We start from the raw sequence: 15,912 nt of genomic DNA, 5'->3' as shown, positions 1-15,912 counted from the left end.
TAGTTTGATATCAGGTAGTGTGATACCTCCACCTTTGTTCTTCTTTCTCAAGATTGCTGGGGCTATTCAGAGTTTTTTATGGCTCCATATAAATTTTAGGATTATTTGTTCTAGCTCTCTGAAAAATGCCATTGGTATTTTGATAGGGATTGCATTGAATCTATAGATTGCTTTGGGAGAAGGTTTTAATTTTGATGAAATACAATTTATCATTTTTTTTCTGTTATAGATAATGCTTTAGGTATAGTACCTAAGAAATCTTTATACAATTCTTGATTATGAAGATTTTCTTCTCTGTTTTTTTCTAGAAGTTGCATAAGTTGCGATTTACATTTTGGTCTGTATTGTTTAAGTTGTGAGGTATTGAGGTATTTTGTTTTTTGTTTTTTCTTTTTGCATATGTATAGTTGTTTCAGCACCATGTGTTCAAAAGACATCCTTTCTCCATAATCATTTGACTGTACATGCTTGGGTAATTTTTGGAATCTTTGTTCTCTTCCATTGATGTCTGTGTGTCATTTTGCCAGTAGCATACTGTCTGGATTATTGTAACTTTATAGTAAATTTTGAAATTAGGTAGTGTGAATTCTTTTTTTTTTTTCTTTTTCAAAATTGTTTTGCCTATCCTAATTCCACTGCCTTTCCATATAAACTTTAGAATCAGTTTTTTTTTATTTCTGTGAAAAATCCTGCTGGGAATCTATAGGTCAATTTGGAGAGAAGTGATAGCTAATGTTAAGCCTTCCAATCTATGAACATAGTATATCTTGCCATTTATTTAGGCTTTCTTTGATTTCTTCATCATTTTTTGATAGTTTTACTCTACAGATCCTGCAGATATTTTGTTAAATTTATTCATAAGTATTTCATGTTTTCAGTGCTATTATAAAGAGTATTTTAAAAATGTTTTCTGACTGTTCCGTGTTAGGATATAGAAAGGCAGTTGAGTTTTGTACATTAGGACTTTAGTGCTGCAGCCTTGGTAAACTCACTAGTATTGGTAGCAGTTTTGGTAGATTCTTTTGAGATTTTTCTGTGAAGAATTGTGCTCTTTGCAAATAGAGGCAAGTCTTATGTATTCTTTCCCAATCTAGATGCCTTTTGTTTCTTTTTTTCATCCCTTTTTGCTCTGGCTAGTTCCTCATTACAGAGTTGAATAGAGGTAATGAGAGCAGACATCCTTGCCTTGTTCCCGTTATTGAGGAGAAGCTTAGACTTTCATTGTTATATAAGATGTAGATTTTTTTTGTAGAAGCCTTTATTGGGTTTAGAAAGTTCTTTTCTGTTTCTATTTTGGTGAGAGTTTTTATCATGAATGAATGATGATTTTTTTCCAGATGCTTTTTAACGTATCAATTGATATGATCATTTTTTCTTTTGTAGGCTATTAATTCTGAATTGTATTGTTTGATTTTTGAATGTTGAACCACCTCTGCTTTTGGAGGATAAACCCCACTTGGTCATGATGTATTATTATTTTTGTAATTGCTAGGCCCTACTTGGTAGGTTTTTTTTTTTTTTTAATAAACTAAAGTCCATACTTTATTCAGATTTGTTTAATTTTTAAAAAATATGATAGACAATTAGTTGCTTGTATTTACATTGTGCAAGTCAATGTTTTTTAAAAAAATTATAGTTGACGTACAATAATATACCAGTTTCAGTTGTATAGCATAGTGATCAGAGAGCCACATAATTCGCAAAGTGATCATCTCACTAAATCTAGTACCCCTCTTCCCCTTTACATATTTATTACATTATTAAACATCTTCCCCACACTACACTCTACATCTCCGTGTCTGTTCTACAACTATCCATCTGTACCTCTTAATCCCTTTGCCTTTTTTGTCCCCCCTCCAACCTCCTTCCCATCTAGTAGCCCTCAAAATATTCTTTATATCTATGAATTTATTTCTGCTTTTGTTGTTGTTGATTTTGTTCTTTAGATTCCACATGTACATGAAATCATGCGATACTTGTCTTTTTCTACCCGACCCATTTCATTCAGCGCAGTACACTCTAGGTCCATCAAGACCATGTCTTTTTCTACCCCTTCCTTTTAGTCTGTGTGTGTCTTTTAATCTGAAGTGAGTTTCTTGTAGGTAGCATACATAGAGTCTTGTTTTCTTATCCATTCAGCCACCATATCTTTTGATTGGAGCACTTAATCCCTTTCCATTTGAGGTACTTGTTGGTAGGAATGTAGTTATTACTATTCTTTATTTCTGTTTTTGATACATTTTTTTTTCTTCTTCTTAAAGAAGTCCCTCCAACATTTTCTGTAATACTGGCTTGGTGTCGATACATTCCCTTAGCTTGTTTTTGTCTGGGAAGCTCTTTATCCGTCAACTCTAAATGATAACTTTACTGGATAAAGTATTCTTGGTTGTAGATCCTGGGTCTTCATCCTGTTGAATATTTTGTGCCAAGCCCTTCTGTCCTGCATAGTCTCTTTTGAGAAATCAGCTGCCAGTCTTACGGGGCACCCTTGTAGGTAACCATCTGCTTTTATCTTGCTGCTTTTAAGATTCTCTCTTTGTATTTATTTAACCTTTGGCATTTTAATTATGATGTGTCTTGGTGTAGGCCTCTTTGGGTTCCTGGTTTTTGGCACTCAGAGCTTCTTGGAGTTTTATGTCTATTTTCTTCACCAAGTTAGGGAAATTTTCCATCATTATTTCTTCAAATAGCTCTTCAATGTCTAGTTTTGTTTTTTTTTTGTTTTTTTTTTTTTCCGGTACCTCTATGAGACAGATATTTTTACATTTGCTAGTATCTCATAGGCTCCTTAAATCATTATTATAGTCTTGGCTTCTTTTTTCTTGTCATTCTGATTGAGTGTCCTTGGCTTTCTCATCCTCTATATTGGTGGTTTGATCCTCTTCTTCAGCTACTCTGTTAATTCCCTCTAATATACTCTTCATCTCAGATAATATATTCTTCATTTCTGACTGGTTCCCTTTTATAATTTTCATTTCCATTTTTATGTTTTGTATCTTTGTTAAAGTTCTCATTGAGTTCATGTACATTTCCCCTAAGTTCATCGAGCATCTTATAACCAGTGTTTTGAACTCTGTATCTGTTAGATTGTTTGACCCCTTTATCCCTGGATCTCTGTTCTGTTCTCTCCTATGGTTTCTGCTTCTTTGTCTTCCCATTTTGGCTGCCTTTCTGTGCCTGTACTAAGCAAAGCTCCTAAGTCTCCGGTCTTCTTAATGGAACTTTGTGTAGTATGTGTCCAGCAGCACAATCCTGAGAGGGACCCAGCTGCAGGCCAAATTTAGCGCCAGCCTGTGCCCCTCCGGGGCCACTCTCAATATTCATCAAGGAATTCATAGATGCTGTGCTTATAGTTGCCTCAAAAGGCCACACTAGAAACTGAGGCCAGCTGTCACCAGTGTGAGTCTTTGCGCTGCTCAGCAAGGAGCACCTGACTCGTAGAGGACACCTGGATGTGGCTTGCATGGGACCGCGAGTTGGGGGAGTTGAAGGAGTTGGGAGAGGTGGTGTTTCAGGGAATCCTCTGGGCAGAGCATGTCTGTTATCCAGTTTGATGATATCTCAGCTATGGCAGTGCTGCGTCTGCACACTGAGAGCGGTGAAAGTTCAATAGAAGAACAATGGATACCGCCAACACTTCTGTCCAGAAGAGAGCCTTGCTTCTGGACCTCACTCTAACACCTCATTGTCACCCTGTAAGTTCCTGGTGCACCCTGTGCAGCTTACCCGGTGCTGGTGCTTAGAGCGAGCTGGTCTGTCACCGCAAAAGTCCACTTGTGGTCATGGCCACTTTAAAAGGTGTCTGCAGCTGCTGGCTTCCTCTGCTGCAGCCTCTGTCCCACTCAACTGCTCCGACCAGGCAGCCTCATGTCTTTGCCCCCTCCTGCCTTCTACCATTGCAGGTTGATTAATTATTTCTCTCCCTAGTGTAGCGCTTCTGTTCATTTGGATCCCAAGTGACTCTCCTTGCCATTTGCTCCATGTTTCTGTTACAACTTTGATTTAGTTGCAAGAGGGATGAACAAAGCCTCTATTGTCTATGCCATTTTTCCCTTTCTCCTATGCTGCTTTGATTATTGACACTTTGTAATATAAATTGATGTCAGGCAGAGTGATACCTTCAGCCTTGTTCTTTTTCCTCAGGATTGCTTTGGCTATTTGGGGGCTTTTGTTCTTCTCTACAATCTGATGATTTTTTGTTCTATTTTTTTAAAGACTGCCATTGGGATTTTGATGGGAGATTGCATTATATCTGTATAATGCTTAGGTAATAAGGTCCGTTTCACTGTGTTGATGATTCTTCCAGTCCATGAACGTGGAATATCTTTCCATTTATTTGCATCTTCTTTAATTTATTTTAATAATGTTTCATAGTTTTCAGGTATAGGTCCTTCATATGCTTTGTTAGGTTTACTACTAGGTATTTTATTATTTTTGTTGCAAAAGGAATTTCTTTTCTTTTTCTGAAAATTAATTGTTAGTATATAGGAACACTTTGGATTTTTGTGCATTGATTTTGTATCCTGAAACTTTATTGTATTTGTTTATTAATTTCTGATAGTTTTTTGGTGGAGTCTTTAGGTTTTTCTATATAGGCAGTCATGTCATCTGCAGAAAGTGACAAATTGACTTCTTCATTCCCTATTTGGATGCCTTTTATTTCTTTTTCTTCCCTGATTGCTCTAGCTAGGACTTCCAATGCTATATTGAATAACAGTGGTGATAGCGGACAGCCTTATCTTGTTCCTGATCTTAGAAGGTTTTTAGTTTTTTACTACTAAGTAAAAGGTTAGCTGAGGGTTTGTTGTATATGGCCTTTACCATGTTGTGGTACTTTCTTTGTGTATCCATTTTATTAAGTGTTTTAATCATAAATGTATGCTGTATGTTCTCAGATACCTTTTTCTGCATCTATTGATATGAACATATGATTTTTTTATCGTTTATTTATGTGGTGTATCACATTAATCGATTTGCATATATTAAACCATCCCTGTGTCCCTAGGATGAAGTCCACTTGTTCATGGTGTATAATCTTTTTAATGTGTTGTTGTATTTGATTTGCTAGTATCTTATTTAGGATTTCGCATCTGTGTTCATGAGAGGTATTGGTCTATAGTTTCCTTTTTTTTTCCATTATCTTACCAGGTTTTGTTACCAGAGTAATGTTGGCCTTGTAAAATGAGTTCGGAGGTATTGTCTTTTCTTAAATTTTTTCAGAAAAGTTTGAGAAAAATGGATATTAAATCTTCCTTGAATGTTTGGTAGAATTCACTGGTGAAGCCATCTGTTCCTGGACTTTTAGGGAGGTTTTTATTGATTGTTTCAATTTCCATACTCTTGATCCATTTATTTAAATTTTCTAATTCTTCATGATTCAGCCTAGGAAGGTTGTATATTTCTTAGAACTTGTCCATTCCTTCTAGGTTATTAAATTTGGTGGTGTATAATTTTTCTTACTATTCTTGTATGATACTTTGTATTTTGGTGGTATCATCAGACAATATCCTCTTTCATTTTTCATTTTGTTTATTTATGTCCTTCCTCATTTTTCATTAGTAAGTCTAGCCAAGGGGTTGTCAGTTTTATTAAACTTTTCAAAGAACCAGCTCTTTGTTGCATTAATTTTTACTATTGTCTTTTTTTTAAATTTTTTAATTTAATGTTTTTATGGCAACATTGGTTAACGAAGTCCAATAAGTTTCAGCTGTACCCTTTAACAATAAGGCATATATATATTTACACTGTGTGTTCACCTCCCATAGTTAGATTTCTTTCTGTCACCACATATTTGACCCCCCCTTTACCCTGTCTACCTCCCCACTCCCTCTACGCCTTACCTTCTGGTAACTACTAGTCTGTATAGGGCACTTTGGTTGCCTCCATGTCCTGGCCACTGTGAATAATGCTGCTATGAATATCAGTGTGCAAATATCTTTAAGGATATGAGTTTTCAAGTCTTTGCAGTAGATACCCAGTAGAGGGATTGCTGGATCACATGGTAGATCAATTCGTAGTTTTTCGAGGAAACTCCATACTGTTTTCCATAGGGCTACACCAATTCGCAGTCCCACCAGCAGTGTATGAGGGTTCCTTTTTCTCCACATCCTCTCCAACATTTGTTTTTACTTGTCCTGTTGATTATAGCTATTCTAACAGGTGTGAGATGGTATCTCATTGTGGTTTTGATTTGCATTTCCCTAATAGCGAGCTATGTTGAGCATCTTTTCAAATATTTGTTGGCCATTTGTATGTCCTATAGGGAGAAGTGTCTGTTCCAGTCCTCTGCCCATTTTTTGATTGGATTGTTTGTTTTTTTGTTGTTGTGATTGAGTTGTATGAGTTCTTTGTATATTTTGGATATTAGGCCCTTATCAGACATGTTGCTTGCAAATATATTTTCCCATTCAGATGGTTGTCTCTTTACCTTGTCGACGATTTCTTTTGCTGAGCAGAAGCTTTTTAGTTTGGTGTAGTCTCATTCATTGATTTTAGCTTTTACTTCCCTTGCTTTTGAGGTCAAATTCATAAAATTTTCTGGACTCGATTCTTTTCCACTGCTCTGTGTGTCTGTTTTTCTGCCAATACCATGCTGTTTTGATTACTGTTGCTTTGTAGTATAATTTGAATTCGGGCAGAGTGATGCCGCTAGCCGCCTTCTTTTTTCTCAGGATGGCTTTTGGCAATTCAGGGTCTTTTGTGTTTCCATACAAATCTCATGATTTTTTGTTCTATTTCTTTAAAAAATGCCATGGGGATTTTGATGGAGATTGCATTAAATGTGTATAATGCTTTAGGTAATATGGTCATTTTAACTGTTGATTTTTCCAATCAAAAACATGGAATATCTTTCTATTTCTTTGTATCTTCTTTGATTTCTTTTAATTGGATCTTATAGTTTTCATTACATAGGTCCTTCACATGTTTCGTTAGATTTATTCCTAGTTATTTTATTCTTTTTTGTTGCAATTGCAAAAGGAATCATATTTTCCACTTCTTTTTCTGACACTTCCATATTAAGAGTATAGGAACAATATGGATTTTTGAACATTGATTTTGTATCCAGAAACTTTATTGTATTTGCTTATTGTTTCTAGTAGTGTTCTTGTGGAGTCTTTAGGGTTTTCTATTATTGAGGATCATGTCATCCAATAATAGTGACAGTTTGACTTCTTTATTTCCTATTTGGATGCCTTTTATATCTTTCTCTTGCCTGATTGCACTCGCTAGGAACTCTGATGTTATATTGAATAACAGTGGCGATAGTGGACAGCCTTGCCTTGCTCCTGATCTTAGAAGGCTTTTAGTCTTTCACCATTAAGTGTAATGTTGGCTGTGGGTTTGTCATATATGGCCTTTATTATGTTAATATACTTTCCTTCTATACTGATTTTGTTAAGTGTTTTGATTATAAAAGGATGCTGCATCTTGTTGAAGGCCTTTTCTGCATTTATTGATATCATATTGTTCTTATTTCTTAATTTGTTTATGTGGTGTATCACATTAATCGATTTGCATATGTAGAACCATCCTTAAGCCTACTTGATCGTGGTGTATAATTTTTTAATATGTTGCTATATTCGGTTCACTAGTATCTTATTTAGGATTTTTGCGTCTGTGTTCATGAGATATATTGGTCTGTAGTTTTCTTTTTTTGTGTTATCTTTACCAGCTTTTGGTATCAGAGTCATATTGGCCTCATAAAATGAGTTGGGAAGTTTTGCCTCCTCTTCGATTTTTTGGAAGAGTTTGAGGAGGATAGGTGTTAAATCTTCTTTGAATGTTTGGTAGAATTCACTGGTGAGGCCATCTGGTCCTGGACTTTTACATTTTGGTAGGTTTTTGATGATTGTTTCAATTTCCATACTGCTGATCGTTCTATTTACATTTTACATTTCTTCCTGATTCAGTCTAGGAAGATTGTATTTTTCTAAGTACTGGTCCATTTCTTCTAGGTTATTAAATTTGGTGTTATATACTTTTTCATAGTATTCTTGCATGATCCTTTATATTTCTGCGGTGTCTGTCATTTCCCCTCTTTCATCCCTGATTTCATTTATGTGTGTCCTTTTTTTTTTTTTTTTATAGGAATCTAGCCAGGGGTTTGTTTATTTTATTAACTTCTCAAAGAATCAGCTGTTTGTTGCATTTTTTTTTCTATTTTTTGTTTTCAATTTCATTTATTTCTCGTCTAATTTTGATTATGTATTTCCTTCTGCTGACTTTAGGCTTCATTTGTTCTCTTCTAGTTTTTTAAGATGAAGCATTTGATTGTTTATTTGGGCTCATTCTTGTTTTTGGAGATAGGCCTGTAATGATATGAACTCTCCTTTTATAACCACTTTTGCTGTGTCGCAACAGTTTTGATATGTTGTACTATCGTTCTCATTTGTTCCTATGTATCTCTTGATCTTTCTTTTTATTTTATCCTTGACCCAGTTATTCTTCAGTAGCATGTTGTGTAATCTCCATATATTTGTGTTTCTTCCTGCTTTCTTTTTGCAGTTGATCTCTAGTTTCAAAGCATTATGATCAGAGAATATGATTGGTATGATTTCAACCCTCTTATATTTGTTGAAGCCATCTCTGTGTCCCAGTATGTGGTCAATCCTTGAGAATGTTCCATGTGCACTAGAAAAGAATGTATAAGCTGCTGTTTTGGGATTGAAGGCTCTGTACATGTCAATTATGTCCAGTTGGTCTAATGTGTCATTTAAGGACGTTATTTCCTTACTGATTTTCTGTTTGGATGATCTGTCCATATCTGACAGTGGGATATTTAGGTCCCCTACTATGATAGTTTTTGGTCTGTTTCTCCCTTTAGTTCTATTAATAATTGCTTTACATATTTCAGGGCTCGGAAGCATAGATATTAATAAGTGTTATGTCTTCTTGGTGTATGATTCCCTGTATCATTATGAAGTGTCCCTCAGTATCTTTTTGTACCTTTTTTATTTCGAAGTCTATTTCATCTGATATTAGTACTGCTACTCCCATTTTTCTCTGAATGCCATTTGCTTGAAATATCGTTTTCCACCCATTCACTTTTAGTTTATATTCGTCTTTGGAACTGAGATGTGTCTCCTGGAGGAAGCATATGGTTGAGTTTTGTTTTTTGATCCATTCTGCAACTCTGTGCCTTTTTATTGGTGAGTTCAGTTCATTTACATTTAGGGTGATTATTGAAATATGAGGTCTTCTTATAGCCATTTTATCTTTTGCTTTTTGGTAGCTTGGTGTTTCCAGTGCTTCCTTGTCTTGTATTTCTGTTGTCTTTATTTTGTTTGGCTTTTGTGGGTTTTCCCTCTGGTTCTTCTTGTTTTATGTTACTTACTTCAGTTCTGAATCTTTGTTGTGTGGTTACCATTACTAATATGTAAAACATAGTTGTATATATACAGTTTCCCATTTTCTTCTGCACGTGCCTTATCTCCATTTTCCTTTACAAATTCGGATCTTTGAATCCTCCCCTTTTCAGTCATTGTTGTCTCAATTTGTTCCTATGTATGCTGAACATTCATTACTATCTTGCTATAACAAACCTCTTATTATTATTTAAGCTTATAATGCCCTGTTCTTAGTAAGGGTTGCACTCCTCTGCTTTTATTTCCCTGATTGTTACCTTACTCCTAATATGTGTGTGTGTGTGCGTGTGTGTGTGTGCGTGTGTGTTTGTATTTGTCATTTTGTTTTAGGTGAGCTGACCCCTTTCAGTATTTCCTGTAGTGCAGGCCTCGTAGTGGAGAATCTCCTCAATTTTTGTATGTCTGGAAAGGTCTTTATTTCTCCTTCATGTTTAAAGGAGAGCTTAGCTGTATACATTATTCTAGGCTGGTAATTCCTTTCACTTAATAGTTTGAATATTTGATTTCACTCTTTGCTTGCTTGTAAGGTTTGTGCTGAGAAGTCCGATGATAATCTAATGAGTTTTCCTTTATGAGTTACTATTTTCTACTCTGGCTGCCCTGAGAATTCTGTCTTTGTCATTGATTTTTGATTATTTTAATATAGTATATCTTGTTGACGGCCTTTTTGGGTTGAGATAATTTTGTGTTTTGTTGACTTCTTGAATTCCAAGCTCCAGCTCATTCTTTAGATTTGGGAAATTCTCGTCAACTATTTGTCTGAAAATGATTTCTAGTCTCTGCTCTTTTTCCTTGCCTTCGATAATGCCTATTATTCTTATGTTTCCTCTCCTGATGGTATCAGCTAGTTCTTGTATTTCTCTTTTATTATTTTTCATTCTTTGCTTTCTGTCTTCTTCCTTCTCATTTATTTCTAGATTTCTGTCTTTGATATCACTGATCCTTTCTTCCATTTGGTCGGAAGCTATTTCTCAAGCTTGATACTTCATTTTTCAACTCTTGCAGTGTTTTTTTGTTTTTTGTTTTTTAATCTCCAGAAGATCTATTCGGTTCTTTTTGAGGATTTCAGTCTCTTTGCTGAGGAACTCATTCTGCTCATCTAGTCGTGTTTTTAATTCCCGAAGTTGTTGATATGACTTGATTCAGAACTCACTGAGTTTTTCCAGAAGTACCATCCTGAATTCTCTCATTTAAGTTGCATATTTCTATGTCTGTAAACTTATTTTTGGAGATTTTTCTCTTTCTTTCTGAGATGCCTTGTTACCTTGGTTGTTCATGGTGTTTAGTGGACTGTTTCTCTGCCTGGGCATTAATGGAAGTGTATTCTGCTGTTTTTCCAGAAAGATTTATTATATAAAGGTATCTTTTTAGTTTGTTGCAAAGAAGGTGCTTTTCTTTTGGTTTCCAGTAAGGGGTGTCTAAGCCTCTTGGATCCCTGCTTTATATAAAGCCTTAAAAATGACTTTTTTTTTCCCCCTTGTATATGTTTAATCACACTCACTATCCTCAGTCTTAGTCCCTGTCATTGTTAGCGACAGTTTCAGTAGCGTTTGCTCAGGTTCCCCTGGGGCTCTGCGGTGTTCGTTTTCGGAGGATACGGGGTGGTGGGGGCACCTTCTGGATTGGGGGTTAGGGGCTGCAGCTCAGCCTCGGTTTTGCAACAGCAGCCAGTAAAAATCAACTGTCGTTTCTCTGCCATCCTGCTTCTCTGCTTTCTGCCCTGATAACGGGGCCCTGCCGCCGGCCACGTGGACCTCACAGCTTTCCCAGGCAGGGCTGTTCACGGAACTCAGGGCACCTTCTCTCTTCCTCCTCCTCCTGCACAGAGCTCCAGCCGTTGCGAGAGGCAGCTGCTTTGTTTCTTCCAGTCCACCACTCGATACCCAGGGTTCTGACTTGTGGTGGCTGGCTCTTATGTACAGATTCCATGCTCAGACTTGCTGGTGTATAGTTTAGGTGTTTTTTGTTGAGTTTTAGATGTTCAGCTTATTGTCATTTCAAGGGGAGAGATCTGGAGATGTCTCTCATTCCACTGTGTTTCTTCAAACTCCCTCTACTGTCTTTTTCTCAATTCTGTTTAACTCTGCTCTGATTTTTGTTATTTCCTTCTGCTGACTTTGGGCTTCATTGCTCTTCTTTTTACTAGTTTTTAAAGATGTAACATTAAGTTGTTTGTTTGGAATCTTTCTTGTTTCTTGAGATAGGCCTGTAATGATAGGAACTTTTCTCTTACGGCTTTTGCTGTGTCCCAGAAGTTTGATATGTTGTATTTCATTCTCATTTGTTTCTATGTATCTCTTGATCTCTCCTTTATTTTTTTCCTATGGCCCATTCATTCTTTCATAGCATGTTGTTTGTGGTTCTTCCTGTTTTCTTTTTGCAGTTGATCACCAATTTCAAAGCGTTGGATAATATGCTTGGTGTGATTTCAAACTTCTTAAATTTTGTGTCCCAACATACGGTCTATCCTTGAGTATGTTCCTTGTGCACTAGAGAAGAATGTACAATCAGTTGTTTGGGGAATAAAAGCCCTATAAATGTAGTTTGTGTCCAATTGGTCTCCATTGTTTCTTTGCCTTTATGTTTCTATTTTAGTTTGGTGATATTCTATGATTTTTCTCTCTGTTCCCTCTTTTGTGTTATGTGTCTCAGTTCTGGATTTTTTGTTTATGCTTATCATTAAGTTTATGTAAAAGAAAGTTTCATATATACAGCAGTCCATTTTCTTCTGCATACATCTTATCTCTGTTCCCCTTTGCAGATTCAGACCTTTACCCCCTCTTCTTTTTGGTTTTTGTTGTCTCAAATTATCTTTTTATGCTGTTAATTCATTTCTGAGTTGCAGTAACTATTGTCTTCTCTTTTTGAAATGTTTTTACCTCCTTTAAACATTTTGTAATATTTAAGTATAACATCCTATTCTGATTAAGGGTTGCAGCTTTCTGTCTGTTAGTCATCTTATTCATAGTTTTGTATATTTTTGTCTTTTTGTTTCAGATAAAAACAAACAAACAAACAAACACCCTTCAGTATTTCTTGTAATACATGCCTTGTGGTGGAAAATTTCCCCATCTTCTGTATGTTGGAAAGGTCTTCCTGTCTCCTTAAAGGGTAACTTTGCTGGATATATTATTCTTGGCTGGTAATTTCTCTCTTTCAATAGTTTGAATATTTTAATCCACTGTCTCCTAGCTTGTAGAGTTTCTGCTTAAAAATCCAATGATAATTTAATGAGATCTCTTTTATAGGTTACCATCATCTTTTCCCTGGTTGTCTAGAGAATTCTTTCTTTGTCATTCATTTTTCAGTTTTAATGTAATATGCTTGCAGAAGGCCTTTTTGTTCTTTATATATTTATTTTTTATTTTATTAAATTTATTAAGGTGACACTGGTTAATACAATTATATAGGTTTCAAGTGTACAATTCAATAATACTTTATATATATTGCATTGTGTGTTCACCACCCAAAGTTAAATTTTCTTCTGTCACCTTATATTTGATCCCCAGCTCCCCTCCTACCCTCTTTCTTTTTGTTAAACCACTAAATTGTTGTTTAAGTCTCTGTTTATTTGTCTTGTTCATTTGTTGCTTTCAGTTTTATGCCTCATATGAGTGAATTCATATGGTTCTCAATTTATTCTGTCTTACTTATTTTACTTAGCATGGTAAAAGAGAGGCCTGTTTTGGTTGAGATAATTAGGTGTTCTGTTTGTTTCTTAGATTCAGGGATCCAGTCTTTCCATAGGTTTGGAAAATTCTCATCAGCTATTTGTTTGAATAGGCTCTCTGTTCACTTCTCCCTCTTTTCTTCTCGTATTCCCATTCTTTTATTGCTCTATTTGATGGAGTCAGATAGTTCTTTTAGACTTTTTCAATTTTTTTTCACTCTCAAGTCTCTCTCTTCTTCCATCTGCATCATTTCCAGATTTCTGTCTTCGATATCATAGATTCTTGCTTCCATCTGGTCTGCTCTATTTCTTAAACTTGCTTGTTTCATGCTTCATCTCTTATTGAGTTCTTCAGCTCCAAAAGTTATATTTGGTTCTTTTTTTAAAGTTTCAATCTCTTTAGTGAAGTATCTCTTTTGATCATTAATTTTATTTCTGAGTTCATTAAACTCCCTATCTGAGTTGTCTTGCATATTGTTTTTTCAGAACTGCAATCTTGAGTTCTCTGTCATTTAAATCACATATTTCTATATCTTCTTTTTTTTTTCCTAGAGATTTTTTGTTTTCTTTGTGAGCTGCCTTGTTACCTTGGTTGTTCATGGTATTCGACAAGTTATTTCTCTGCCTGAGCATTTATTGGAACGAACTCTGCTTTTTAAAAAAATTTTATTGTTAAGAGATCCCTTTCTAGCAGGTTCATAAGAAGAGGTTTTTCTCTTTTTTTCCAATAGGTGGCGCACATGCTTCTTGCACGGCCCAGGCCTGCCAGGCCTCCCAGGTCTCCCATGTCTCTGCTTCAGATGCTTTGATGTGCAGATCTCTCAGAAGTGTTTGTGTATTAGGTTGGGAATTTTTCACTGGGTTATAGCTATTCACCTTGTAATCTGAAGGGGAGAGATCAGGGGGACCCCTCACACTGCCAGTGCTTCTGATGTCACCTCTTTTTTTTTTTTCCTCATTTTTAGATATGAAAAATCTTTTTACTAACTCTGGGACCTACTGATTATGAATTCTCTTAGTGTAGCTAACGTTCTTAGGCTGTCATGTGGTTTGAGGGAACCTAGGTTCCCTCACCAATGCCCCTGCATGGTGTGGATGAGCTGCACAAGAGCAAGGAACTCTGAGAAGCCAAGGCCTGAATCAAAACCCAAAGAAACATTATAGAAAAAGAAAGATTTTCTAGGCTCATAACTCCTTCCTTCACCCATTCTTTTCCATTGAATCCTCTGAGTCCTTTCTCTAAAAAACAGAAGCTTATCTGAAAATTTTTCTGTCCACTTTTTGATTGCAGGACTGATAGGCTTTCAATCCAGAATTTCGCTGGTGATATCTAGAGCGAACAGAGTCACAGTGGGAACTACTGAAAGAAAGGTATGATTTCCAGCTGTCACCACATTCATATGTACAGACACACCAGCAATGGACCAAAGGGAGAAAGCTCACTTCTAAGTGGTCAGTTCCCACATGAAAATCAAAGAGTAAGACATATAGAGTTCTGAAGAAAGGACCATGATCTAAATGTTCTCTACCCACCAATATATCATTTATGTATGATGTTAAAAAAAGAAAGAAAGCCATTTTCAGCCTTAGAAGGTCTTTGAAACATACTACAAATATTTCAGTTTCTAAAGAAATTACTTGAGAATATACTTCAGATAAATGAAATTTTAAATTTTAATTTAAATTTTTAATTTAAAATTAAGATAGAGCTGGGCATAGATATATAAGTTATGCAAAATGAAAGAAATCTTAGATCTCGATCTTACTATCAAACAGGATTGAATTCAAGGCAGAAAATTATTAAATAAGTGAACAAAGACTATTTTATGTTACTAAAAAGTTTATAATTCACAGTTAAGATAGAATTCTCCTTAAAGTCATGCAGGAAAAAAAAACCATCAAAATATAAAAAGCAACAACTATAAGAATACAACAAAAGTAATCAAAAACTCATTATTGTGGGAATCTTTGACCTCTCTTAGTCCATGACGTATCAAGAAGTCAAAAAAATAAGTATTAGTGCAAAATACATAAGTAACAAGATTACTAAGGAAAGCCTTATGGTGACATATCAAATACTGTTCTAGGAACACAGAGAATATACTTTCTTTTCAAGTTATGGGCACCGTCACAAAAATTTACAACATATGACATAGAAAACCTCAGAGTCCAAAAGAGCATAGAAAACCTTAGAGACATAGAAAACCTCAAAGTTCAAAAGTAGAAGGAGCAACAACCTTATCTGATCACAAAGTTAAGAAACCATGAAACAAAAATTATCTATTGGAAAGAAGAAAAAAAAACACCACTGGCAAATATCTTCTTTTTAAAACAAATCTATGTTAAATAGCAGATCAAGTTTGAAATTTCAAAAATTTAGAAAACAATAATAAAAACACCATATATCAAAAGTTACGGTATACAACAGAAGAAGAGCTCATAGACAAAAATCGGAAAAAATGTAGGCAAGTAGAGAGGATGAAAGTAGAAATACACAAAATAAATGAAAAATTAAGATACAAAAGAAAATCTTGACATTATTTGATCAACTATGCAAATAATTTTGCAAATATTAAATGAAAATGGTGATTTTTCCAGGAAATTTAAATGTTAAGTATTTCAATTAAAATTTGTCAAATGTATTTATTAAATAAAAGAAAATTTACATTGCTTTTAAGAAACACATAAAAGTCTACAGCCATGCCACCCTGAACAAACCTGATCCCGTCTGATCTTGGAAGCTAAGTAGGGTCGGGTCTGGTTAGTACCTGGATGGGAGACCACCTAGGAAGACCAGGTGCTGTAGGCATAAAAAATAAAAAATAAGAGATTGTAAGCTGACAAGTTTCTTGCAATCTGTGAGGTGAACCAAGGGTT

The 15,912-nt window shown here is 35.3% G+C and overlaps 1 protein-coding gene and 1 pseudogene across 1 annotated transcript in view; both read left to right on the top strand.

Annotated features, from left to right (window-relative positions):
- Window positions 1-15,912, top strand: part of LOC120593392 (uncharacterized) — a 39,589-nt gene that overhangs the window by 12,369 nt on the left and 11,308 nt on the right. The window contains exon 3 of the mRNA XM_039851201.1: window positions 14,327-14,406. Within this exon, the coding sequence (XP_039707135.1) occupies window positions 14,327-14,406 (80 nt within the window). The remainder of the gene's footprint in view (window positions 1-14,326; window positions 14,407-15,912) is intronic.
- On the top strand, window positions 15,726-15,844 carry LOC120593418 (uncharacterized; annotated as a pseudogene).

Source organism: Pteropus medius, unplaced genomic scaffold, assembly GCF_902729225.1.
Source record: "Pteropus medius unplaced genomic scaffold, Ma_sr-lr_union100, whole genome shotgun sequence".
Lineage (NCBI taxonomy): Eukaryota > Metazoa > Chordata > Mammalia > Chiroptera > Pteropodidae > Pteropus > Pteropus medius.
Note: the sequence above shows the minus strand (reverse complement) of the source record. Positions and strands in the feature narration are given on the sequence as shown.